At 53.6% G+C, this 26,836-nt stretch overlaps 3 protein-coding genes across 6 annotated transcripts in view; 2 read left to right on the plus strand and 1 right to left on the minus strand.

The window, feature by feature from the left end:
* Positions 1-9,468, plus strand: part of LOC309964248 (kynurenine--oxoglutarate transaminase 1) — a 33,408-nt gene extending 23,940 nt beyond the window's left edge. For all 3 annotated transcript variants that reach the window (XM_082843066.1, XM_082843067.1, XM_082843065.1), the window contains exons 3-13: positions 820-967; positions 3,968-4,117; positions 4,198-4,284; positions 4,529-4,657; positions 6,853-6,973; positions 7,317-7,393; positions 7,522-7,611; positions 7,698-7,884; positions 7,964-8,043; positions 8,711-8,797; positions 8,895-9,468. In XM_082843066.1, the coding sequence (XP_082699192.1) occupies positions 820-967; positions 3,968-4,117; positions 4,198-4,284; positions 4,529-4,657; positions 6,853-6,973; positions 7,317-7,393; positions 7,522-7,611; positions 7,698-7,884; positions 7,964-8,043; positions 8,711-8,797; positions 8,895-8,960 (1,222 nt within the window). In that variant the 3' untranslated portion in view covers positions 8,961-9,468. The remainder of the gene's footprint in view (positions 1-819; positions 968-3,967; positions 4,118-4,197; positions 4,285-4,528; positions 4,658-6,852; positions 6,974-7,316; positions 7,394-7,521; positions 7,612-7,697; positions 7,885-7,963; positions 8,044-8,710; positions 8,798-8,894) is intronic.
* A 2,641-nt stretch (positions 9,469-12,109) lies between these two features.
* Positions 12,110-21,079, plus strand: SPOUT1 (SPOUT domain containing methyltransferase 1). 2 transcript variants are annotated; one of them, XM_082843068.1, is made up of 12 exons: positions 12,110-14,075; positions 14,703-14,748; positions 15,064-15,189; positions 16,452-16,611; positions 16,845-16,934; positions 17,036-17,085; positions 17,314-17,444; positions 18,867-18,939; positions 19,037-19,135; positions 19,619-19,721; positions 19,861-20,008; positions 20,941-21,079. In XM_082843068.1, the coding sequence occupies exons 1-12, from the start codon at positions 14,040-14,042 to the stop codon at positions 21,007-21,009; spliced, it is 1,131 nt and encodes a 376-aa protein (XP_082699194.1). In that variant the 5' UTR covers positions 12,110-14,039; the 3' UTR covers positions 21,010-21,079. The 2 variants fall into 2 exon arrangements, with proteins under 2 accessions (XP_082699194.1, XP_082699195.1); XM_082843069.1 differs by lacking the exon at positions 12,110-14,075 and adding an exon at positions 14,268-14,405.
* A 78-nt stretch (positions 21,080-21,157) lies between these two features.
* ENDOG (endonuclease G) lies at positions 21,158-24,902 on the minus strand. Its single transcript, XM_082843070.1, has 4 exons — positions 24,831-24,902; positions 24,036-24,788; positions 22,745-22,854; positions 21,158-21,447 (listed from the first exon to the last, which is right to left on the minus strand). Exons 2-4 carry the CDS (start codon positions 24,543-24,545, stop codon positions 21,165-21,167), a joined length of 903 nt encoding a protein of 300 aa, XP_082699196.1. The 5' UTR covers positions 24,546-24,788; positions 24,831-24,902; the 3' UTR covers positions 21,158-21,164.
* Between the last annotated feature and the right edge of the window lie 1,934 nt (positions 24,903-26,836).

Below are 26,836 nucleotides of genomic sequence, written 5' to 3' on the forward strand. Positions count from 1 at the left end.
ACTCTGTCTTCAGAGACACTGTGGCGCTCTGGAGAGAAAATGACCAATTTTAGACATAATGATATTTATTGTTATGCAAATTCAACTCCACCCAGCCTGACCCCTCTGCCCCCAACCAACCTGGAACCGCATACCAGCCTCTTCAGCCTCTCAGCCTCTCTTCCAGTTTCCCTGAACAGGTAGCCATTAGGCAGGGCCAGAAGAAAGGTGGTCAGGGGCCAGAGACGGCAGATGGCAGGCCCCAGTCTGTCCAGGGTAATCGTCAAGCGCAGAACTGGTGCTTCAGACACCAAAGGCTGGCAGTGCTAACTGGGAGACGTTGGGCAAGTCGCCCGAACCCCAGCTTCTCCGTGCCCCCTGTGATCAAGGAGCAGAACATGCCTCATAGACTATCAGAGATGATGTGAGCAAGCATTTCAAAGTGTGGTGCTGAGAGACACATGAACGGGTCATGAAATCCATTTCGGGGCGCTCAACAAGTATTTCTAAAGACTAGAGTAGAATAGGATGGGAAATACTGCAGTGGATCACACCGGAAGGAGAAAGTTGAGTCCATGTTTGTGCTCTACAGAGCTTGGGATGTAAAAGTGATTTCTTACTATGGATCGTGGTGGAAAGTTGGAAAGCCCCTGGGCTAAGACATGTGATCAGCATGGAACCAGTTATGACCACGAACAGATCTCCGGACCAGGGTGGATGCTGATTATGCAGTTTTTCTAGAAGGAACCCAACGCCTTGCTCACCCTGCCCTGGAAGCAAGCGGAAGTCCAGGTCGGGGTGGAGGGTTGGGCTGGTACCCACTCTCTATTTGTTGCCCAGGGTGGAGTTTGTCAAACTGGCCAGTGAGGCTGATGTCGTGAACTTGGGCCAAGGCTTCCCAGACTTCGCACCCCCAGACTTCGCCGTGGAAGCCTTTCAGCACGCCGTCAGTGGGGACTTCATGCTCAACCAGTACACGAAGGCATTTGTGAGTCTACCAGCCCCTCTGGGGGGTCCCTGGACATGGACCTCTGAGGAGGTCCCGGGGGAGGGCAGAGCAGATCTTTTTGGGCAGCAGGCCCATCTGAGTGTCAGCGTTCATGGGGCAGAGCCCCGGGAATTCAGTCTGGCCATGGTTCAGCGTTCACTGACTGTCTCCTTTGTTCCAGTCCCTGGAACAGTTCATGGTCTGGGGGAAAGACAGGTAAAAAAGCATGAGCCAGGAGCTCATGGTCTAGTGGGAAAAGCAGACCAAAACCCAAAACAATAGCAGAAGACAAAGGTAGCTGATATGCTGTGATGGAGGAGAATGGGGTACTTGGGAGCAAGAAGGAGGGAATGAGACCTGGGAGATCAGGGAGGGCTTTCTGAAGGAGGTGACACCTAAGCTTAACCCTGAAAGGCAAGCTGCTGATTGTTTTGACTCTAAATCTGAAGTCTTTCTGTGAAGAACCACAGAGTAAATATTTGCCACCTTGGAGTAGTTTCTTAAACTTTGGTGTGCATCTCATCGCCCTGGGGGAAAGTTCCCTCCAGTGCCACCACCCAGAGATAACCACTGCTAATGGTTTGCTACTTTGCTGAGTGTTTAGACTTTTGAACTTTTAACTTTTATAAATTTATTAATTTTATTTTTGGCTGCGTTGGGTCTTCATTGCTGCACCTGGGCCCTCTCTAGTTGCTGCAAGCAGGGGCCACTCCTCGTCGCCATGCACGGGCTTCTCACTGTGGCGGCCTCTCTTGTTGTGGAGCACGGGCTCTAGGCACGTGGGCTTCAGTAGTAGTGGCACGCAAGCTCAGTAGTTGTGGATCACGGGCTCTAGAGCACAGGTTCAGTAGTTGTGGTGCACGAGCCCAGGTGCTCCACGGCATGTGGGATCCTCCCGGACTAGGGCCCAAACCCGTGTCCCCTGCGTTGGCAGGCGGACTCTCAACCACTGCACCACCAGGGAAGTCCCCTGAACTTTTAACTTTTAAAAATGCTTGTATAAACACACACACATTCACATGCCCACACGTGAGATTTGTGTTTCTTAACACAAATGGACTCATACTCTAGTAATGTTCTATAACTTATTTCACTAAATAGTATGACATAGGCATCTTTCCATGTCAAAACAGCCTCATTCTTTTTTTTTAATTTATTTTTTATTGAAGTATAGTTGAATTACAATGTTGTGTTAATTACTGCTGTACAACAAAGTGACTCAGGCATACATTCTTTTTCATATTCTTTTCCATTATGGTTTATCATAGGATATTGAATATAGTTCCCTGTGCTATATAGTAGGACCTTGTTGTCTATCCATTCTATATATACCAGTTTGCATCTGCTAATCCCAAACTCCCCATCCAACCCCCTCCCATCCCCCTCCCCCTTGGCAACCACCAGTCTGTTCTCTATGTCCCTGATTCTGTTTCTGTTTCATAGATAGGTTCATTTGTGTCATATTTTATATTCCACATATAAATGATATCATATGGTATTTGTCTTTCTCTTTGTGACTTACTTCACTTAGTGTGATAACCTCTAGTTGCATCCATGTTGCTGCAAATGGCATTATTTCATTCTTTTTCATAGCTGAGTAGTATTCCATTGTGTATATGTACTCCATTAGCCTCATTCTTTTTGATGGCTGCATAGTATCCGATTGCCTAGATGTGCCATAATCTATTTACCCAGCCCTACACTGATGATCTGGTTTGGTTATCTCACTATTAAGCAATGCCACAGTGAATATCTCTTTGTGTATCCCTTTGTACACATATGTGAATATTTCTCTCAGATATATCCCAAGAAGTAAAACTAGAGAATCAAAGGGCGTAAGCATTTCAGCCTGTGCTGGATATTGTCAGATTGCCCTCTAGTAAGGTTTACTCACGTACCCACCAACAGGCTGGTCTCAGAGCTGGCAGGAATGTTCATTCTTTTCATGTACATATTGGGCCTCAGGACTTTTTCTTTCATGCCTGACCTCGTTTTTTTCGTTTGGGTGTATATTTTTGTCTTATTGCTTTGAAAGAGCTCTTTATATATTAAATATCTTATTTCTTTCTCTTATGTTGCAGTGTTCCTCTCTTTGTCTTTTAACTTTGCTCATGGGATATTTTGGTGTACAGAAATTTTTCATTTTTATGTAGTCAATTCTGGTTTAGTGAATTATTTAGTTAAGTTCTAGACCTTAGGTTTCAGTCCCTTGGCTTAGCCTGGAGTGGTTTTTTTTGTTTGTTTGTTTGTTTGGGTTTTTTTTTTTGCGGTATGTGGGCCTCTCACTGTTGTGGCCTCTCCCATTGCGGAGCACAGGCTCCGGACACGCAGGCTCAACAGCCATGGCTCACGGGCCCAGCCACTCCGCGGCATGTGGGATCTTCCCGGACCGGAGCACGAACCCGTGTCCCCTGCATCGGCAGGTGGACCCTCAACCACCGTGCCACCAGGGAAGCCCAGCCTGGAGTGTTTTATAAGTGTCCTCAACCAACAAGCATACAGATCCAATCTTCCTCTCAAAGTGGGGTGCTTCCAAAGCTGCAACATAAAGTCCTATTCCTGCACTTCAACTGGCATGACCTTGGGAAAGCCATTTTCTTTCTCTGGCTCACTGTTTTTCTACCAGTCAAATGGTGGGGATCAAATAATACCTCTTTTGCAAGGCTGCCAAGAGGATTAGATGGCACAAAAGTGCTACTTAAACTTAGAGGGAGGTGTTTAAAGTGTGGAGTTCCTGCTATTTTGAGGGCTCTGTTGCACTGTGCTCCACGAAGGCATGCACTCTGTCTGGTTTCCCACTGATCCCAGCCCTGGATGCTGGGCCTGGCACAGAGCAGGCTTTATGGCATGCGCTGGCGATGGAGATGAAAGAACTCACCCCACAGGAACTGACTCTGCCCCAAGGCTTGCTGCTGGAAGATGCTAGAATTGCCTGGATGCATCTGAGTGGGAGGGTGGGCCCAGGCTGAACCAGGCCGCTGACCCCTGCTGTCCCGGCAGGGTTATCCACCCCTGACGAAGATCCTGGCCAGTTTCTTCGGGAAGTTGCTGGGACAGGACATAGACCCGCTCAAGAACGTGCTGGTGACTGTGGGTGCCTATGGGGCCCTGTTCACAGCCTTCCAGGCCCTGGTGGACGAAGGAGACGAGGTGAGTGGGCAAGGCCAGGGCTGGGTGGGGGTGAAGGGTCAGGGTGGTGCCGACCCCAGCCAATCTGATCCTTGTACCAGGTCATCATCATCGAGCCCTTTTTTGACTGTTATGAGCCCATGACATTGATGGCAGGGGGTCGCCCTGTGTTTGTGTCCCTGAAGCTGGTAAGGATGCTGGTTGGGGTGTGGGTGGGCAGAGGGGTCCAAGGAGTGTGCTGGGTTGAACCCTGGGAGGTGGGAAAGAAGGAAGGAAGTGAAGGAGGGCAGTTTCTCCAGGATGAGGAGAGGGGTGTCCAGAGCCCGAGAGGAGAGACAGTGGGAAGAGATACCTGGGGGGAGGAAGGCTGACTTTCTAGAGATGAAAGTCATGTGGGTAAGTATTGCCACCCCCTCCCACCTCCTCTTGCAGAGCCCCAACCAGGATGGGGAACTGGATTCCAGCAGCAACTGGCAGCTGGACCCCACGGAGCTGGCCAGCAAGTTCACATCTCGCACTAAAGCCCTTATCCTCAACACACCCAACAACCCCCTGGGAAAGGTACCTGAGAGACCTCCTCCGGGGACCCCTCCAGATTGGCTCACGTCCCTGCTCTGTTACTCTTGTGCTGCCATGGGGCCTCAGTTTCTTTGTCTGTGAAGTGGGAGGACTACCTGCGATGGGCTCTGAGGACCGAAGCTCCCAGAGATCCCAGGGCCTGGGGCAGGGATCCCCAGGGAAGGTATCAGGCCTCGGGTGGTGGAGCGGGCTGGACATCTCCATGACTTCCCCATGAACCTGGGCCAGTGACTTCACCTCTCCAGTTTTTCATCTGGAAAATGGGAACATGACAGAACTGATGTGAAGGAAGACCCAGGCTTCCACCTGTGTCTCTCCTTTACTGTCACACGATTATCACACTCAAAACGCTTCTGACACCAGATATGTGGGGTTTTTTTCCCACACTAAGCAATTCTGTGAGACCAGCTGAGTGTCCCACAAGTCAACTCATTTTAATTCAATTCTGACACTGTCTACCTGGAGATGGCGTCAGATCCCACAGGTTAAGGGCTCAGTCTCACAAGGCTGCCCCCCACCCCACTCCAGACACTAATCACAAGTCGAGGTTGTCACCTGCGCTGCTGACCTATGGTTGTAAATCTGAGGTGCCCACAACCCCCTCCTCGGTTCAGTTAATTTGCTAGAGTGGCTCACAAGACTCAGGGAAACACCTACTTACAGTTACCAGTTTATTAAAGGATACGATAAAGGATACAGATGAACAACCTGATGAAGAGACATGTAGGGCGGGGTCTGGGAGGTTCCTGAGCACAGGTGCTTCTATCCCTGTGGAGCTGGGGTGTGTCAAGCTCCTGGTACCTGGATGTGCTCACCCACCTGCAAGCTCTCTGAACCCTGTCCTATTGGGATTTTTATGGAGGCTTCAATTATCAACTCCATTTCCAGCCCCTCTGCCCTCTCTGGAGAAAATTCCAAACTTCCAATATGGCTTCGTCTTTCTGATGATCAGCCCCAATCCAAGAGCCCACTTAGAGTTGCCTCATTAGAACAAAAATGCTTCTAGTGCTCTTTTTTTTTTTTAATTTATTTATTTTTGGCTGCAGTGGGTCTTTGTTGTTGCGTGCAGCCTTTCTCTAGTTGCAGCAAGTGGGGGCTACTCTTTGTTGCGGTGCATGGGCTTCTCATTGTGGTGGCTCTCTTGTTGCGGAGCACAGGCTCTAGGTGTGCGAGCTTCAGTGGCTGCAGCACTCGGGCTCCGTAGTTGTGGCATGCGGGCCCTAGAGCATGTGTGCTTCAGTAGTTGTGGCATGCGGGCTCAGTAGTTGTGGCTCACGGGCTCTAGAGCTTAGGTTCAGTAGTTGTGGCGCACGGGCTTAGTTGCTCCGTGGCATGTGGGATCTTCCCGGACCAGGGCTCGAACCCGTGTCCCCCACACTGGCAGGTGGATTCTTTTTTTTTTTTTTGGTTATAAATTTATTTATTTATTTATTTATTTATTGCTGTGTTGGGTCTTCGTTGCTGTGCACGGGCTTTCTCTAGTTGCGGCGAGCAGTGGCTACTCTTTGTTGCCGTGCGCGGGCTTCTTATTACGGTGGCTTCTCTTGTTGTGGTTGTGGAGCACAGTTCTAGGCGTGTGGGCTTCAGTAGTTGTGGCACGAGGGCTCAGTAGTTGTGGCTTACGGGCCCTAGAGCACAGGCTCAGTAGTTGTGGTGCACAGGCTTAGTTGCTCCGCGGCATGTGGGATCTGCCCAGACCAGGGATTGAAGGCAGGCGGATTCTTAACCACTGCGCCACCAGGGAAGTCCACTTCTAGTGCTCTTATCACTTAGGAATTTACAAGAGTTTCCAGAGCCCTGTGTCTAGGTCAGGATCAAAGAGCAAATATTAGAACAAAAGATGTTCCTAGTGCTCTTACCACTTAGTAATTTACAAGGGTTTTAGGAGTTCTGTGCCAGGAATTGGGGCAGATATATATGTATGTGTGTGTGTGTGTGTGTGTGTGTGTGTGTGTGTGTGTGTGTGTGTGTGTGTATACATACATATATATGTATGTATATACACACACACACACACACACACATATATATATATGTATTTCCTGTTATCTCACAACCAACTTCACAGGGTCACTGTTGCAGGGATAGGATGGGACAGAAAAGCCCTCAGCACCGGCTCTGGCCCTGTCTTTTCATCTCTCTAAGCAGGCCTCTCTGTTTGGGGATGGTCCCTGCAGGTGTTCTCCAGGGCAGAACTGGAGCTGGTGGCCAGCCTGTGCCAGCAGCATGACGTCGTGTGTATCACCGACGAGGTCTACCAGTGGCTGGTCTACGACGGGTGCCAGCACGTCAGCATCGGTGAGCCGAGCCGGCCAGGGTGCCCCCGTTCACCTGGACATTTGTGGCAGGGCCTTGAGCCCAGTCTGGCTGTCAGCGCAGGCCTGTTGATTAGGACCGAGGGGTCTAGACCCACACAGGTCAGGTGACCTGGGGCAATGACTTCACTTCTCTGAGGACAGGGGAACACATGGCACCTGCCTCCCAGGGTTGTCATGAGGGTGAGCTCAAATAAGTTGTGGGAGTAGCTTAGCACATGGTGGAGTCTGGAGCGTGAGAGCCTGAGTGCCTGCTGGGGTCCAGCCCCCACCCCTCCCCTGCCCCCACCCCCATCTCAGCAGCTGCTTTCTTTGGCCTTGGGCAGCCACCCTCCCTGGCATGTGGGAACGCACCCTGACCATTGGCAGCGCTGGCAAGACCTTTAGCGCCACAGGCTGGAAGGTGAGTCAATGAGGGCGGGGGTGAACCCCCCCTCTACAATCCTTGGTAGGCGAGTCTGGCCTGGAAATCCAGAAGGGGTTTGGTCAGGCCCCGAAGAGCCTCACCCTCTACCTATGTTCCTGGTCCAGGTGGGCTGGGTCCTAGGCCCGGACAGTCTCCTGAAGCACCTGCGCACCATGCACCAGAACTCCATCTTCCACTGTCCCACACAGGCCCAGGTGAGGGGGGGGGGGGCAAGAAAGGAGTTCGGGCCTGCTCCAAGGTCAGGTCACACCTGACCTGCTTGTCCCTCCGCCCTCCCCAGGCTGCAGTAGCCCAGAGCTTTGAGCGGGAGCAACTGCACTTCGGCCAACCCAGCAGCTACTTTGTGCAGCTGCCACAGGCCATACAGCGCTGCCGTGACCACATGATACAGAGCCTGAAGTCTGTAGGCCTGAGGCCCGTGATCCCCCAGGGCAGCTACTTCCTCATCACAGACATCTCGGAATTCAGTGAGTGGGACTGGCCGGGCTGGGCCAGGTACAGGGCCCTGGAGGCTGCTCAGGGCTCAGCCTGGCCTCTGTCCCCCAGAGAGCAAGATGCCCAACTTGCCTGGAGCTGCAGATGAGCCTTACGACAGACGCTTTGTCAAGTGGATGATCAAGAACAAGGTGGGCTGGGCCTCTGCCAGGGCCGCTGTGTATGTTTTACAGGCTGTGCACTGCTAAGGGTACCTGACCAGGGGGCTGATGCGCCAAAGTCCAGCCAGTCCTCTGCCTTGAGCCGTGGCACAGGGTTGCATCCACTTCAAGGAATGGGAAGCCTGTTTTCAGTTTGCTCAAATATGCCTTGTGGGCTGGCAGGAATTCTTGCCCTCTCAGGGCTTCAGTCTTCCCATCTGTACAGTGAGGAGCTGGCCCATTAACTCTGAGGTCCATCCAGCTCAGAGCTACGACTCTAAGACTTATTTCTTTTTTTTGCTTGTTTGTGGCGGTTTTTTTGTTTTTTGTTTTGGCCGTGCCACATGGTTTACAGGATCTTAGTTCCCCGACCAGGGATTGAACCCGCGCCCTCAGCAGTGAAAGCGCAGAGTCCTAACCACTGGGCCGCCAGGGAACTCCCTAAGACTTATTTATTCTATGGCTCTGCCCTGGCCTGCCTGGCTTGGAATGATGATTTGGGATGCTTTTCCTCTGACCTTGATGCAGCACTGGGAGGTGCTGCACTGAACTAATTTTCCTTCTCCTGTCTCATCACGGAACATCTCTGACCCCCTGGAGCCCCCCAGAGGCCTGCTGGGCTGTGGGGCCGCTGAGACATGGGCTTCCTCCTCCACAGGGCTTGATGGCCATCCCGGTCTCCATCTTCTACAGCGTGCCACATCAGAAGCTCTTTGACCACTATATCCGCTTCTGTTTCATGAAGGTAAAGGACAGGCCTGGGGGAGGGAAGACCTCCCCAAGCCTCCCCATGCCTCCTGCGGGTGTGGGGAGAGGGGTAGGACCAATCTGTGTTGGTGCAGGATGAATCCACGCTCCAGGCCATGGACAAGAAGCTACAGAAGTGGAAGGATGAGCTCAGGCCCTGACATCACCCCCTGGGCCCTGCATTGCCTGCTCCCTGCACACTCTGCAGGGCTCTGTCTTTGTCCAGGTTTCAGCCATTCCCAGGTTGGGGGTAGATGGTACTGGAGGATCTCTTCTCTGTAACACAGAATAACCTCAGGGAAGAGCCCCCCGTTTTGGTCTTGGGACAGTCAGGAGCACTTCCCCATGGCGCATAGCTGTGTTCCTGTTGCAGAGGTGAAGGAGGCCTGACCGGGGCCTCTCCCTGGTCCTCCCTGTGCTGGGCTATATGGTCTTGGGTCCCCTCTGGCCTCCCCAGACTCAGCTGGGACTCAGAGGGCAGAGTTCAATAGTGTACTGACCTTGGGTCTCAGCACTGGCCCCAGCCTTGCACTGACCCCAGCCTTGCATTGGCCCCAGCCAGGCCTCAGGCATCCCTCCCTTTCCTTATCTAAGCTTGATTTTGGAAAGTTGCCCTTAGGCTTGACTCTTCAAGCCAGTACTTTTGCCCATAATAAAGTTTTAAGTTATTCAAACTGTTATTGGCTGCTTCTCTCTGCTTCACACCCTGGTGCTGATTGCAGATGGGGGCTTAGTCAGAATGGAAGGCAACTCCCACCTCCCTGAACCTCAGATCCCAGACTCTTTGTACAAATGTGTTTTGAGGCCCAAAGAAGGGCAGGGACTTGGACCTTGTCTGAGGCCACCCAGTTAGTTAATGGTAAAACCAGGCCTAGGGGCTCAGATGGTATGTGTTACCGTTGTTGTTGTTGTTGTTGTTGTTGTTGGTGGTGGTGGTGGTGGTGGTGGTGGTGGTGGTGGTGGTGGTGGTGGTGTGTGTGTGTGTGTGATGGGGGCCTCAGTTGAGTGTCTAACAGGGAAGACTCGGACAGTCACACCCCACAGGGATCAGAGTCCAGGCAAGGATTGCCAGGGATTACATAATTAGACAGAAGGGGAAAGGAATGTTTCCCCTAACATTTACTGCTCACCCCTGTATGCCGGGCACTGGGATGCGCACCATCTCATTAAAGGACCCTCTGAGACAGGAGTTACTGCCTCCATTTTACAGGTGAGGAAACCGCTTTGGAGGTGAGGCGACTTACCTGAGGCCATCCAGCTGGTAAAAGGTAGAAATGAGATTTGATCCCAGGGGTGGGCCTCCCACTGGAAAGCAACACAACTCCTGAAATCATTTGGAAGGTGGTGCTGGGGAATTGTCTTGAAGTTGCATTTGCATAGCAAGCTCATGGGTTTTGCTCATATCACATATTTAATTGGGGAGCTGATGGGAACATATAGGATAATAAAATACATTTGGTCTTTGTCCCTGGTTCCTGGCACAGAGCTCCTAAAACCCTTGTAATTTCATGAGTGTTAGTAGTGTCTTTCGTTATTCAAAATGAACCCCTTCAACCATGTGATTAGAGGGTCAGAACTTTCAGCCTCAAACCCAGACCTCAGGGAGGGAAAAGGGACTGGACATTGAGTTCAGTCACATGGCTAATGATTTAATCAGATGCGCATATGTAATAAAATCCCACATAAAAACCCTGAGTCACTGAGGCTCAAGGACCTTCTGGGCTGGTGAACACATCGATGCGCTGGTAGGGTGGCCCATCCGGAGAGGGCATGGAACCTCTGCACCCCCCCCTCCCAAGACCTTAGTCTATGTACCTCTTCCATTTGGCTGTTCCTGGGTTGTTATCTTCTCTAATGAAACTCTAATTGTAAGTATAGCACTTTCCTGAGGGCTGTGAATTGTTTCAGCAAATTATTGAATCTGGGGGGTGGTCATGGAAATGCCGGAATTTGTAGTCGGCCAGGCAGAAGTAGGGGTGGCTGGTGACCCCACTTGCTGCTGACATCTGAAGTGGGAGACAGTCTTGTGGGACTGATACCTTAACCTATGAGGTCTGCGCCAACTTGTCAGAATTTAATTGAAGTGTAGGACACCCACTTGGTGTCAGAGAATTGCTGTTTGGAACATACTTGGTGTTATGACAGGACACTTTCCTTTTTTTTTTTTTTTTCTTTAATTTTTAAAATTATTTATTTTTTGGCCAGGCGGCACATGGGATCTCAGTTCCCGGACCAGGGATCCAACCTGCACCCCCTGCATTGGAAGTGCAGAGTCTTAACCACTGGACTACCAGGGAAGTCCCAGGACACTTCTTCCTTTCCCAACTATGACCTTGTAATACTATCACTGTTCCAAAGTCAAGATTGTGAAACAAAATAACAACTCAGAAGCTCAGGGTTGGAGCCCCTTTGCCATACTACACATAGCCTGATGATAAGCAAGTCCTCAATGGGGTAAACCCATAGATCTCTTGGATAGAACCACCTGACCAAAGGTTTCATGTCTCATGAACCAATCCAGAATCTGCCCATAACTCAAATCTGTGACTCTACGGAGGTTCCAGATCTTAGACTGAGTAACCTCAGCCAACCTGAGATGCAGAAATTGCCTTTCATTCAGATAGGGGAGAGCGGGGAATGGTGAAATAAACACAAGCCCTGTAATGTTAACACACACTTTGAATTAGAAATGAATCTCTCCTCTACTAGGTTGTAAACTCCAGATCAGTATCTGCTTTCCCTACCATTGTGTCCCTGGCGGTTAGCACAGGGAGTTCCAGCCTCAAAATAGGATCTGCTTGATAAATATTTGTTGATTGAATGAATATTGACTCAAATTTATTATTTAAAAAAGGAAGTGTATCTCATTCCTTGCTGGTAGGAATGCAAGCTGGTATAACCTCTTTGGAAGACAGCTTGGCCATTTCTTTTTTATTTATTTATTTATTTGGCTGCGCCGGGTGTTAGTCACGGCACACAGGATCTTCGTCGCCACGTGTGGGATCTTTTAGTTGCAGCATGCGAACTCTTAGTTGCAGCATGTGGGATCTAGTTCCCTGACCAGGAATTGAACCCGGGCCCCCTGCATTGGGAGCACGGAGTCTTAGCCACTGGACCACCAGGGAAGTCCCAGTTTGGCAATTTCTTACAAAGCTAAACATAGTCTTACTGTTGGATCCAGCAATCAGACTTCCAGCTGTTTACCCAAATGAGCTGAAAATTCATGTCCACACAAAAACCTGCACATGAATATTTGCAGCAGTTTTATTCATAATTGCCAAATACTGGAAGCAACCAAATGTCCTTCAAAAGGTGAATGGATAGACACACAGTGGCATAGCCATACAACGAATAGTATCCGGCAGTAAAAAGAAATGAGCTATCGGGGACTTCCCTGGTGGTGGAGTGGTTAAGACTCCGTACACCCAGTGCAGGGGGCGCGGATTCAATCCCTGCTCAGGGAACTAGATCCCACATGCATGTAGCAACTAAGAGTTCGCATGACACAACTAAGGAGCCGGCGAGCCGCAACTAAGACCTGGCGCAACCAAATAAATGAATATAAATAAATTTTTAAAAATTATATCTTCAACCTACTATAAAAGAAAAAGAAATGAGTTATCAAGCCATTAGAAGATATGGAGGTGATCTCGGAGAGACAGCAGTGAGGTCTTATTTCCCTGCCCAGGAATTGAACCTGCGTAGCCCAGGTGAAAACCAGGAATCCTAGCCGCTAGAGCACCAGGGGCTAGAGGCTAGAAGCAAAGTGGCCCTGGCTCTTTCCCCCATTTGAGAGCAAGAATGTTTCAAGGAGGCAAAAACTGTAAAAAACAGGTACAAAGTTTATTATTAGAGACACAGCACTATGGGAGAGCACACAGAGAAACAGTTTATTTATTTAAGTTGAAGCTAGGCAGAAATACACACCCAGAGAGAAAGGGTGTGGGCATCCTTTCTAATGGGGAGGAGTGGAGTAAAGAGGCGATTTAAATCACTTATATAGGACAGTTCTTCCTGGTCTTTGTTTACCTTTGGCCAATTATCTCGTTTCTTTTTTCACACATGACTGGTCCTAGGACCCTCCCCAAGCTGCGTGTGCAACTTTTTGCTAAGATGGATTCCACCGCAGAGGCCTGTGTGTATATGTCCACACTTATTATGGGGTGGTGCCCCCTCCCTTTTTGACCCCCAAGGAGCCTTCCTGCACATGTCCAGACAGGAAGTTTTCCTTGACCTCAGGAGTGGTTATCTTATCTCTTTACTTCAGCAGAGCTCAGCTTCTGCCACTAGCTTTGACCTTGGAGCATCTGGGTGAGAACAGAGCTTCAGTGTTACTCCACTTGACAAACCCCAGCTGTCCAGCCCAGGGGCCCATCTATCTCCTACTTTAGAGGGACTTTAAATGCATGTTGCTTAGTGAAAGAAGGGAGTCTGAAAAGGCTGCATACTGTCTGATTCCAACTATATGACATTCTGGAAAAGGCAAAACTATAGGGACAGTAAAAAAGATCAGGGTCCCCGTGGTTACCAGGGGCTTGAGGGGTGGGGGAGGTAGGTGGAGCACAGAGGATTTTTAGGGCAGTGAATCAATTTTGTATGATACTGTAATGGTAGATATATGACATTATGCATTTGTCAAAACTGTTAGAATGTACAACACAAAGAGTGAACCCTAATGTAAACTATGTACAATGCATCAATATAGGTTCATCAACTATAACAAATGTACACATTAACACATGTGAACAACAGAAACTGAGTGGGGGTTATGTGGGAACTCTGTACTATCTGTTCAATTTTCGGTAAACCTAAATCTCTAAAAAAGTAAAGTCTGATAATTAAAAGAGAGTAAATGAACGAATCTATAAAATAATTGGATTAAATTATTGCCAGCTCTGAATCACACTCCAGCTCTGTGCCTCAGGGTCCTCATGTGTAAAACCAAGCTGAGCTTTGAGTTTCGCGCCCGACGGGAGGAGAGAGGGTAGCTCTCCTATCGTCCAAGGGTTCAGGAGAGAACCGGATACCGTGCGTCTTTGGACACCCAGGCCTGCGATGAGCCCCGCCCACCCCCGGGAGCCCGCCCCCAGGAGCCAGTCCCAGGCCCACACGCTCCCTCAGCCCGGAGCATAGGCCGCGCCCTCGCACGCCATTGGCTCTCCGATTGGACGGCTCGGAGGAGGTGTTGGCGGAAGGGGTGAGTCTGATTGGCTGGGCGGGGCCGACGGTGTGCGACGAACATGGCGGAGCGCGGGAGGAAGAGGCCCTGCGGCCCGGTAGGTGGAGGGATGTGGGATCCCGCGGCAGGGCGCGGGGTGGAGGCAAGAGAAAGAGCCGCTTGGGGGCCCGTGGCGGGGCCTGGCCGCACCTCTAGCTCCCTGCTCGTCGCTGCTCCGCGGCCCGAGTCCCCGAGGCGCCGCATGCTCATGGCCTCAAGCACCCCTGTCCAGATGAGAACCGGAGGTGGGAGCCGGGGTTCGAGTCAGAGCCGGGACTGCGTTGGGTAACTCATTGCCCAGGGCCCGGATTCAGAAGACCGGACCCGGCTCGGAATCCCGAGCCCTTTCGTGGCGTATCTCTTCTGACACCAGGGCGACAGTGGGCAGGTCCTGTCCCCCTGAACCTGTTTCCTCTTCTCTCCAGGGGGAACTCATTAAATAATTTATTGAATGCTTACTGTGTGCCAGGTGTGGTCTCAGGCACTGGGGGTACGACAGGTCCCTGCCCTCCTGACGCTTTCTCTGGGCAGCAGGAGTGTGGCGTGGGGGGCGGGGGGAGGGTTCCCTCGTTTCCTCACCACCTCCATTTAAAGAGAGGGGACAGCTGTGGAGCAGCAGGTGGGACCTCCTCTCGGGTGTGACCATTCAGCCTCACTCCTATATCTCCTCCCACCCCTACTTCAGGGTGAACATGGCCAGAGGGTGGAGTGGCGAAAATGGAAGCAACAGAGTAAGTAAGGGACCGGGGCGGTGGGCTCAGATGGGGAGATGAGCGTCTGTGCTCACCTCTCCCCGAGGCCACTCCATCAGTGCACAGCTGAATCTTGGGGAAGAGCCACCAGATTTGGCCCCTCTAGGTCCCACAGTACCCAAAATGGAGAAGACGGGGCCAGAAGCCCTGGGAGGCTCCTTTGGCTGCTGTCTCAGCAGCACTGGAGAGCCCAGGCTGCCCCTACTGAGAGGACATCACCTCCTGGACTGCTCCAAGTCCTCCTCACCTCCAAGTCCCTCTTCCCTCCCCCAATCGGGATGTCCTTTTATCCAGAAAAAGAGGAGAAAAAGAAGTGGAAGGATCTCAAGATGATGAAGAAACTGGAGCGGCAGCGAGTGCAGGAGGAACAGGCAAAGCGACAGCAGGAGGAGGAGGCAGCTGCCCAGAGGGAGGATCGGGGTGAGCAAGCTGGGTCCTCGGTAGGGCAGAGAATGTTATAGCTGGAAGGGCCCTTAGGGGCCAGTGGGTCCAGACATCTTGTCCTGATGGAGAAAGTGAGGCTCAGAGAACGGGAGGGACCCAGAAAACTGAGTCCTAACTTCCTACTTAGGTAGATTTCGATTCTGTGAAGGGTAAGCATCATATATCATCACTTTATGCCTCTAGAACCTCATCATTGTAATGATAGTTAATTTTTTTCCTTTTTTATTGATCACTGTGTGCTTTAATTTCACTTTTCATTTAAGTATTTTGATTTCATAATAAGAATGTCTCTTTTTTCTCATTAAATAATACATGCTCAAAACAAAACTCCCCAAACAATACAGAAAACAATAAAGAAAGGAAAAATCCCAGCAAACATTGCAGTTAACGTTTCTCCAGCTATGTTAACACCCACTTATATATAGGTAGGGAGGTATATAGATACAGTTTTACGAAAGTTGAGACTGCTTTATCCACACACTTCTGGAGCTGTTTTTTCTCATCCCACATTGTGTCCTGGATGTCCTTCCGTGTTCGTACATTTGGATCTTCCCTAACAAGTTGTATCTTTCCTCCTTGGCCAGACCCAAAGGTCTGGAGGGTCAGGGGGCCATATTGTACCCTGTAAGCCCAGTGGTTACCAGTGATGATGGTGACAGTGGGGACAGAAACTGAGCATGTCAGCTGTCTGACACCGGGAAAGCCCTTTATCTCCTGTGGCTCCCTTTGGACAACTCTGGGAGGGAGAGTGTGGTGGTCCCTCTGAAGCCAGCTGTCCTGCCTTTTGTGTGACCTTGGGTCACATATTTGACCTCTGTGGGCTGAAGGTTCCCCACCTCTCAATCGGGATCATGGTATACCTACTTCCTAGGGTTATTGGTTAAATGTGCACATATAAAAGGCACTAAGAATAAATATTAACTCATTATCATCCCTATTTGACGCCTGGAGAACTGAGGTGGTAGGGGGCAGAGGATGTGAATATAGGTCAGTTCTTCTAACCGCTCTCTTGCCTGGCCCAGTGGTATGCCCTTCTTACGGGAGTCCTGGAGACCTCTGATTCCATTTTCTTCCTGGGGAGATTGAGGCCCAGAGAGGGGAGTTGGATCTATGCTGCTTAGCTCAAAACTCCTCACAGTAGGAAAATTCTCTAACTCTGGGCCCTGGGATTAGAGCAAGGGAGGGGAGGGATGGCCCTGGCCTCTCTGGCTGACCATGAACGCCCCTGTCCTGCCCAGGGCGGCACTACACCCTGAGCGTGGCCCTTCCGGGCTCCATCCTGGACAACGCCCAGTCGCCCGAGCTTCGCACCTACCTGGCCGGCCAGATTGCTAGAGCCTGCACCATCTTCTGCGTGGATGAGATTGTGGTGTTTGATGAAGAGGGCCAAGATGCCAAGTGAGGGGCCATCCAGCGGGCCCCGGGGCTCAGGGAGAAGGGAGGGGCTGCCATGATTGGCTGGGCTTCCCTTTTTTCCCTGCCCACTTGCCTGGGCTGAGGACCCTGTCTGATGCCCCCATTGTAACCCTGGCGGGTCGAGTTGCAAAGCAGGGGCGCTGCGTAGGTCATACTGGGGGGAGGAGCTCTTGAAGGAAACTCGATGGGCTTGGGCCCTATCTTTCTCTCTCCAGGACTGTGGAGGGGGAATTCAGGGGAGTCGGCAAGAAGGGGCAGGCATGCGTGCAGCTGGCCCGGATCCTGCAGTACCTGGAGTGTCCCCAGTAAGGGCATGAAGGACAGACTTGCCAGAGCACGTGGGAGGGGTGGTCACGGTGCAGGTCGGATGGGAGGTGGCCTCCCTGAGATCTGCGTCCTTTCCTAGGTACCTAAGAAAAGCATTCTTCCCCAAGCATCAGGATCTACAGTTTGCAGGTAAGGCTGTGGGGGCCTGACCCCCATTTCCCATGGATCATCCCCCAGACCCTGAGAAATCATGGTACAGTTGGGAAAGCAAGCCCAGGCAGGGCAAGGCCTGTGGCTGGTGAGAAGCAGCAGATCTGTGGCAGAGCTGGAACCTGAACCAGGGTTCCCAGCCTTACCTTCCACCCCTCCGTGTGCCTCTGCACCTCCCAGAATCTTCCTGGCTCTCCCCAACCACAGGGCTCCTGAACCCCTTGGACAGCCCTCACCACATGCGTCAGGATGAGGAATCCGAGTTCCGAGAGGGCATCGTGGTGGACCGGCCCACCCGGCCGGGCCAGGGCTCCTTTGTCAACTGTGGCATGAAGAAGGTAGGAATTGGAGGGTGGGTCGAGACAGGTTTCCCAGACACACCCTGGCTACGGAGGGCACATGGGTAGAGAGCCCTGGCCCCAGGCATCTCTGCCTGCCAGTCCCCCATTGATGCAGATTTGGGCCAGAGAAGTACCTAAAATGGGGCTCAACAGATAAAGCCAGGAGCAAAATTTACTGTTTTAGAAAAATCAAATCAACAGAAGATAGTCCTTATACGAAAAACAAACCAAAAGAAAACCCGGGAAAATCAAGTTCACGATGCCTCTGGGGCTGTTCCGGAGCGCTGCCAAACCGGGGCTCGGAGCATTCATTTGCCACCTATTAACCCTAAGTCTCCTAGAGAAGGAGGCAGAAACATTTAAACAGAGGAGGATCCCCTCCCCTCAAAAAGAACAGATCTGAGGTAACTGGCTAAAAACAGAACCGGATGACCCAGACCCAGATGAAGAGAGAAATGAATGTGAAACCCGCAAAAGAGAAAGTGTCCCATCCTGAATTCAAAAGTGGGACAAGGGACTTCCATCATAATCCAGTGATTAGGACTCCATGCTTTCACTGCCGAGGGCGTGGGTCCAATCCCTGGTCAGGGAACTGAGATTCCACAAGCTATGCAGCGCGGTGGGGGGAAAAAAAAAAACTAAAATTGGGACAAAACACAAACATCAAGTGTCCTTCCTCACAGGCTCCCATGTAGTCAGCATTTACTTCATGCCAGGCCCTGTGCAGTGTAACAACAGGTATTATTTATGGAACATCTTCTGTTTGACGATTAGGACACCAAGGCTCAGAGGGGTTAAGTGACCACTCAAACTGCTATAGCTAGTAAGCGGCATAGCCACCAAAATGTAGGAAACTGGGATTTAATCTACTCATGAAATACTTCCTACTCTGTGCCAGGCCTGGACCAGTGTCTTGCAGTAGTCGTTTTGCAAGAATGGTCTCTTGGACTTCCCTGGTGGCGCAGTGGTTCAGAATCCACCTGCCAATGCAGGGGACACGGGTTCGAGCCCTGCTCCGGGAAGATCCCACATGCCGCGGAGCAACTAAGCCCATGCGCCACAACTACTGAGCCTGAGCTCTAGACCCCCGAGAGCCACAACTACTGAAGCCCGTGCACCTAGAGCCCGTGCTCCGCAACCAGAGAAGCCACTGCAATGAGAAGCCCGTGCACCGCAACGAAGAGTAGCCCCGGCTCACTGCAACTAGAGAAAGCCCGTGCACAGCAACGAAGACCCAATGCAGCCAAAATTAATTAATTAATAATAAAAGAATAGTCTCTGTGAGCAGGTCTGGCCCAGGTGCCGGGGAGCGGGGCTCGAAGGGTGACCTGGACCCCTGAGGTGCCCCTGTGTCTGGGAGAGCAGCGACCCCCGCTCTCCTGCGGGGGACAGCACCAGTTTCTTCTGGCTTCTTCCCAGGAGGTGAAGATTGACAAGCACTTGGAGCCTGGACTCCGGGTGACGGTGCGGCTGAACCAGCAGCAGCTCCCAGGTACCCTAAAGCGTCCCCAGCCTGGCCCGCCTGCGGGCTCGGAGCCACTTCCTTGTCCCCTCGCCCCGTCTTCACAGCCTGTCTGCTTCCCCTCCAGAAAGCAAGACCTACCGTGGAAAAGTCGTGTCGTCACAGGACCCTCGCACCAAAGCTGGTCTCTACTGGGGCTACACGGTCCGCCTGGCCTCCTGCCTCAGTAAGGACAGAGCTTCCTCCTGTGAATATCCGTCCTCTCTCTCTGGGAGGCCACAGAGAGCCTTGCTTGACCCAAAAGTCAGGCCGGGGTCCTAACCCTACTCACTTGCCGTGTGACTTGGGCAAGTGCCTTTCCTTCTCTGGGCCTTGGTCTCCGTGAGTGCACTGCCTGGAATGCTTTTAAGGACTTCCGAGGAAAAGCATCTTTAATGGTGTCTGCCATGGGGTCGGGAATGGGGCAAAGGGCCGGGTGAGTCAGAGGCCCACGACTTGCTTTGGGAGCCCCTTCCTCCCCACCCTCTGCTTTGTCTCCCCAAGCTGGCACACGCACGGTCTCGGCCCGTGCCATCGCTGACTTCCCAGCAAGAGTGAGGGGCCTGGCTGTGGCTCTCTTACCCAAACCACGCCCCCCAACACGGACGTGCAGCCAAGTGGCAGTGGCCTGTGGGGTACAGAGCCCCCAGTGAGCTGGCCTCCCCCGCAGGTGCTGTGTTTGCTGAGGCCCCCTTCCAGGACGGCTATGACCTGACCATTGGGACATCAGAGCGAGGCTCAGACGTGGCCTCCGTCCCGCTTCCCAACTTCAGGTGGGTCCAGCCAGGGGAGGAGGAACGCAGCAGGGGACGGGACTGGTGGGGGCAGAGCTGTACGGACCGGGCCCCTGCGCATATGGGGGGCTGAGAGCCCTGGGGGCTGCACTCAGTGACCCCCTCCTGTGGGCGCCAGGCACGCTCTCGTGGTGTTTGGGGGCCTCCAAGGGCTGGAAGCTGGAGTGGATGCTGACCCCAACCTGGAGGTGGCTGAGCCCAGTGTCCTCTTCGATCGGTACGTCAACACCTGCCCCAAGCAGGGCAGCCGCACCATCCGCACCGAGGTGAGCCCGCCCGCCTCCCCGACCTCCAGGCCCAGCCTGCTCACCACCAGCAGGGGCTGGAGCCTTGGGGTCCGTCCAAAGGGGGGCGTTGCAACCCTCTCCCCGTCCCCCACCCCGCCCAGGGCTGCCCTGAGCCAGCCTCCTCTAGGCCTCCTCGCCCCCTTTAGCTCTCACCACAGCAGAACTGCAGCAGGGACAAGTTGAGAGTGGGCTGGGAGTTGGGAATCCTGGGTGCTGGTGCCCATCCAGCTGCTCCAGGAGCACCTGGCTGACCCAGGAGACCCCACCCATCCCTGCTCTAGGCCTGTTCCCTTAGCTATACGCTCCGTGTTCCACTTCCCCGTGTCTGACCCTGGTGGGCAGGGCAGCCCTCCTCTCTGGCACCTCTGTCCCATGGGGGACAGGATGCGACCAGCTCTGAGAGCTTTCCACCTGGGCAGCCACTTCTGAGGGTAGCACAGAACGCTGTACCTGTGGGCACTTCCTGGGGGAAGGTGCCACTGCTTCCACTGGTCTCAAAGGGTGGTGACCAAACAGGTGGACAGCCTCAGTCTACCTGTCCCTGAGAGCCCTGCCAGGGCCAGGTGTCGCACGCTTGCCAGCCACAGCCTCCCAGCAGGAATCCCTGCTCCCACCCTTCCGACAGCTGCACAGAGGGCCCTCCTCCCCCTCCCCTTCCCCCTCCCCCTCCCCGATCCTGGGAGGCAGCTATTATGATCATCCCCATTTTACAGAGGAGGATACCTAGAAGCAGAGAGGTGAGGCCCCTTCCTGGCCAGTGACAGATTTGCAGGATGAAGCTGGGCCTGTGCTTCGTAACCCCTCTACCCCAGGCCCTGCTGAGGGCAGCACACCCCAAGGGGCTGGGTCCTGGGCAGTGGGGCACCTGCTAGCTTCCCAGGCCCCAGCCTGTTGCTGTGCTTCTCTTCCAGGAAGCCATCCTCATCTCCCTGGCTGCCCTGCAGCCTGGCCTCACCCACGCGGGTGCCCGGCCCAGCTGAAGGTTCTGTCGGGCCCAAGATGGCACAGAAACAGTGGTGAAGCCAGAGGTTCCCACGGATCACCTGGGACAGACACACCAAAGACTTGTCTCCAAAAATGAACACCTTTAATTCGACCCAGTCCCCCCGACCCCACAGTCTGGCTGGGGCTGCCCTTACTTGCTGCCTGCAGTGATGGCCTTAAGGCTGCCTGTCCGTGCCAGGATATTTGGCACAAAGAGCAGCCCTGAGGCCCGCTCAATGCTCTCGATGGGCACCAGGAAGCGCTCCAGGGGGACTGCCTCATCCACAGGCGCGTTGGGCATCACATAGGAGCGGAGTTCGATCTGCCCGTCTGCTGCTTCCAGGATCAGCACTTTGAAGAAGTGGGTGGGCACCGCCACGTGGTTCTTGCCAATTACCTGGTACTTCACATAGGACTTCCCATCAGCCTCCGTCCTGTGGGCAGACCCAGGCACACATGGCCTTTTAGGGCTCCTGGGGGACTTGGTCAGACCCAAGGCCACCGCCTCCAGGGAGCCTTCCCTGACCCGACCTCCAGCTTGTGTCAACCTGCAGGACCACCCCTCAGCGTGAGGCTTCTTTGCTCTGCTTGGCTCTCCCAGGAGGCTGGGAGCTCCCTGCAGGGTAGAGACTCACTCTTCCCCTGTTTTCTTCATGTCCAACACTGGGTCAGGTAGAGTGAGTGGTGGCAATAAACACTGCAGAAAGAATCAGGCCTTCATTCACATTCATCCGTGTGGACCCTCGATTACTGTCTGTCTCTCCCTGTGGAGGGTGGGCACCAAATGGGCAGGGCTGTGGCAGCGGAATTCCCAGCACCAGCACAGGGCCTAGAGCAGAGCAGGTGCCCGGAGCACCGGATGGGTGACTTCAGCTAAGCCTCCACGGCGTCCGCTCAGGGCCTAGGGCAGAGCAGGTGCCCGGAGCACCGGATGGGTGACTTCAGGCTAAGCCTCCACGGCGTCCGCTCCATTTCAGCAGGCCAGAGGAGGCACTTGCTAATCAAAGTACATCAGTGTCCCAGCCAGCGCCTCAGCAGGCCTGTGCTGAGCCCTTACTACGGTGACATCCACCATCCCGCTTTGTCCCTTAAACAACCACGTGGTAGCTAATGGGTATTATCCCCATTTTACAGGAGAGGATGTCGAGTTCATTTGCCCACTGCACCCAGAAATGAGGTGACAGGGCCTGGATTCCAGCCCAGGCAGAGCCAGCTGTGTGGCCACAACCTCTAGCCTCACTCATCCCAGTGCTCAGCAGGCTAGAAAATCACCAAGCAAGCTCCGAAGAGCTCAGTCCCTTCTACCTGGGAGGCCGGGCTGCAGAGGGACAAGAGTAAAGGGTCAGGGTCAGAGAGATGGAGTTCAAACCTGGCTCCAGGGGAAGCATAGGGGAAGGCTGCTCCAAGTAGGGGAGACCGAAGGCGAGAGCCTAGTGCAAGGGTTTCTACCCGCGCAGAACACAGAGTCAGGTGGATGTGAAAAGAGATGACACAGGAGAGAGGAACAGGGCAGACTCAGGGCCTGGTGCCCACGGGCAGAGGAGATGTCTAGGTGGGTACCCCAAAGGTCTCTGTGGAGTAGAACTGGGGATCCCGAGACAGGGAATGGACAGATTCGCCAAGAAACCAGATGAGTGGGGACCTGGCGGTGTTGACACAGAGCCTGGGGGGAGCCTGGACGGGATGACTGGGAGATGCTGGTGTCCCCAGGCCCCCCAGCTCTAGCCTTACCTGGGCAGGAAGAGAGGCCCCGTGCAGACATAGACATTTTGGTAGGTGCGGGTCAGGCTGCGGCTGTACCGTTCCAGGTTGTTCCAGGCATTCTGGTTGAGCTGGGGCACCTGGCAGGAGAAGTGGCCTTCAGTGAGACTGGCTGGAACACTTGCAGTTAGAGGGCTGCCCCAGGCCCTGAGGGGCTGGCACTGGCATGGCGCCAGAAAGTTCCAGCGTGGGTGGGAACAAGCAGGTGGAGGAAACGGGTTCATGGAAGGAGAGTCACTTAGCCTACATAGTCACATGGGTGGGGCCCGGATAGAGCTCAAGGAGGTGCTACTTTCGTCCAGCTAGAGCGGGAGAACTAGCATCCTAGGTCTCAGAGCTGTTTCTCAGCTCCAAAGAGCCATAAGAAGGAACGGAGGAAACCTCCCAGATAGAAACAGGCCTGCCCACTGCCCCCAGGGGCTCATGGGAAGACCAGCTCTCCCAACCATCTCTCCTTTCCTTTTCCTAGTCTGAACCGCATGCAGAGCTCAGCGGGGAAGGTCAGGAATCTGCTCCTGACTCCACCACTTGAGCTCTCCAGTCCTCAGCACGGCGTCTAGTCAGATGGGTAGGGGACTGTGCTCCTGGGTGAGCACAGTCAGGTCAGAGAGGCTAGGACCTCACAAGCCTCACTCAGAGCCTGACATCCGTCTCCACGTGGGTGTCAGGCCCTGGTGGGAACAGGGCTAGAGGTAGGGCGGCTAGTCCAGGCGCACAGCGACTGCTACTAACAGCCACCGCATGCAGCTATCTTTCCTTTTACTCCTGGAAGGAAGGCAGGGTAGGACAATGGCTGAAAGCTCAGGGTTCTCTAGGCAGGCTGCCTGGGTCTCCTCCCACTGTGACACTGCGCCAGTCACTTTGTCTCTCCGAGAATCACTTCCCTCATTATAGCCGGTATTTACTGAATGCTTGTCATGGGCCAGAAAGTGTGCTCAGTACTTTTACGTGCATGGTGTCCTCAGTTCCTCAGCGCCTCTGCACGAGGTAGGTGAATAACAGTTTTATCCCCATTTTACAGACAAGGAAACTGAAGATCAGGGAGGCGCCCGGGGGCCCTCGGTTAAGATCAGAGTGCAGAGTGGGTGCTCAGCGCCCCACCGCTCCGTCCCTTCCGCCTGCGGCGCGCGGTGTGTTTAGCCAGGCGCCTGGCGTAAGGCGCGCACTCGGTAGCTTTCCTATCTGCAGAGGAGCAAATCGAGGCTCAGAGGCGAGCGGTGGCTTCGCCTTCCGCCGCCGGGGCAGGGGTCGCAGGCGATACCTGGGGCGCGATGTTGCTCAGGTAGAAGGTGTCGTTCATGGCCTTCTGGCTCCAGCGGTGGTTGCCGGCGGCGGCGAGATGGCCGCGGTCGAAGCCGCTGCCCCCGTAGTCGGCGTTGGTGGCGCGGTGATACGCATGCACCGAGTCGTCCTCGTGGAAGTCGCAGGAGCGGCGGTCGCCGTCGCCGCGGAGATTCTCAGGCCGCAGCTGCTCGACCACCCAGAGCGCGCAGCGGGTGCGCGGGTCGTAACACAGCATGTACGACTCACGGCTCTTGAGCTGTGCCACCCCGGGCAGCCCGTACTTCGCCAGCTCGCCGGGGCTGCCGCCCGTCGGAGCCCCGGGCACGGCGGGAAGCCCGGCCGCCGCCGCCACAGGCAGCACGGGCAGCCGGCTCAGCAGCCCCGGCGCCGCCCGTGCGTCCGCCCGCCGCCGCCAGCCCTCGGCGGCTGCACCCAGCCCTGCGCCCAGCGCCAGGGTCAAGCCGCCCCGAAGCAACTGCTTGGCCATGGATTGTGGCCGGAGCGCGGATGGACAGCGGTCCGCGGAGACGAAAAAAAGCCTCGACCTCACGCGTCCGACCCGGGAGTCTCTGAAAGGGGCCGCACAGGCCTGCGGGGCCCACCGCGAGGATAGCGCCAAGTGGAGGAGTAAGACAGCGGAACGCGGGTCCCTTCCACTCCCGAGCGCTCCAAAGTATTAATATTATACTCAGGAAGCCAACAGTAGGCGTCAGGACCGGCCCAACTGGACCTCCCGGGGCCCTTCCAGGCGTCACCACCGGCCCAACTGGACTTCCCGGGGCCTTTCCAGGCGTCACCACCGGCCCAACTGGACTTCCCGGGGTCCTTCCTTTGCCCTTGTTAAGACTGGGCGCTGAGAGGGCGTGGCATCGCCGTCGCGGTTTGTGATTGGCTGCCCCCAGAACCGGCTCCGCCCCGCCAGGTCGCCTTGGTCTCCACCAAGGGATCCTCCCGCTCTGCCTACTAAGATCCCGCAAGCCCCCAGCGGACAAAAAAAAAAAAGCTTTATAAAGGTTCATACCTTCTAAATCACTTAGAGGACTGAGCTGGGGAAATAAATCAGGAATGCAAGGATTCCCCACCGTATTACTTATAATAGAGGCCGGGGAATAAGCAAAATATTCGGAAATAGGCACTGGTTCCGGACATTTTTAGCACATTAGAATAGTATCTAGACCATAAAAAAATATATATATATGTATTTTTTTCGGTATGCGGGCCTCTCACTGTTGCGGCCTCTCCCGCTGCGGAGCACAGGCTCCGGACGCACAGGCCCAGCGGCCATGGCTCACGGGCCCAGCCGCTCCGAGGCACGTGGGATCCTCCCGGACCGGGGCACGAACACACGTCCCCTGCATCGGCAGGCGGACTCCCAACCACTGCGCCACCAGGGAAGCCCATAAAAATATTTTTAAATCATACAGCAACTTGCTCACCACCTAACGTGAAGGGTGAGACAATACACAAAACTCCGTATCAAGAAAATGACAATTATATAATAGTAATTACATCAACGAAGAGAAGACCAACATGTTATCGGTGATTTTCTCCAGATTGTGGGCTGTGAACGACTTGTTGAATTTCAAAATTTTCTCAATCTAAAAAATAACTTGCTATGAAATCATAATGTAATACCTTCTGCCCCAGTGCACACTCTCTCCTCCCTACAACTGCAAATTGCAGTTGTTAAAGAGTTGAATAGGCTCTTCCAACAATTTCCTAACCTTTTCCTTTGACCATTCTAAGAGCTTCCTGACTCCATCTTTGCTCATTTTTCCTGCTCAGAGGTCTTGAAGGTTTCAGCCCCTCACAGAACCAATGCCCACTGCAAAGAACACATGATTTATTAAAGACAACTTGTCATCAACAGCACTGATTCAAAGAACGAAACAGATGAAAAAACAAAAGCAGACTAACATTCTGACCCTTGGAATGAGACCTGCTGAATTCATACAGCCCATTCTCTAAGCGTCCAAAGTCCTGGGGGCAGCTTCCCAAGCAGGAAGCCTCGGGGTCTCTAGCTCTCTGGGGACCTCCCTTGAGAGTCTGGGGAGGGAGAAGGGCAGGTCCTCCCATTGGCGAGCTCAGTCTAACCTGGACATGGTCCCTGTGCTCTTTTGACCTTCATCACAAGGTCAAGGAGAGGGCACTGGACCCAGGTCTGCCACTGAGGCAAATGAGACGCAGTGATTCTAGTATGGTCCCAGGAGGGAAGGTAGAGGGACAGGTAAGAGGCAATGCATCAGGTGTCCTGGGCAGTGTCTGCTGGGACCCAGGCTGTGGCCCAAGCGACAGGCTGTGAAGGGATCAAGTTGTGACTGAACCACCAGCTGACAAGTTCTGGGAAGAGGGTGAGCCAGGCTGCTGGGAAGCAGCATTTCTACCCCATGCCGGTGTCTTGGAGGCTGGCAAGGATACCAACTCTCTTGTCTCCCTTAGACCCAGTTCTATTACAGAGCTCAGGGCCCTCCCAGGCAGGACCTGCTGGAAAACCAGGAAGGTCCCAGAGGCAGGCGGAGAGGATGTTGACTGACCTTGGAAGGTCAGGAAGACCATGACTCCAGCTGGTTTCCACCATTGGAGTCCTACCCTTCATCCCCAAATCAAGCACTTGCCAATCTGCAATAAATAACCAGGAGTCTGAATAAATAGTAAAAATCTCCCAAATACTGTGCTGGGAGAGGAGGAGGAAAAAGGCAAGTGCATGGAGTCCTAGAAGCATCCAATGGACAGCCTGGAAAGGCGCCTCCTTGGGAAAACTGTCCCTGGCCCATAGCC

This window comes from Leucopleurus acutus, assembly GCF_964270905.1.
Source record: "Leucopleurus acutus genome assembly, chromosome: 7".
Taxonomy (NCBI): Eukaryota; Metazoa; Chordata; class Mammalia; order Artiodactyla; family Delphinidae; genus Leucopleurus; species Leucopleurus acutus.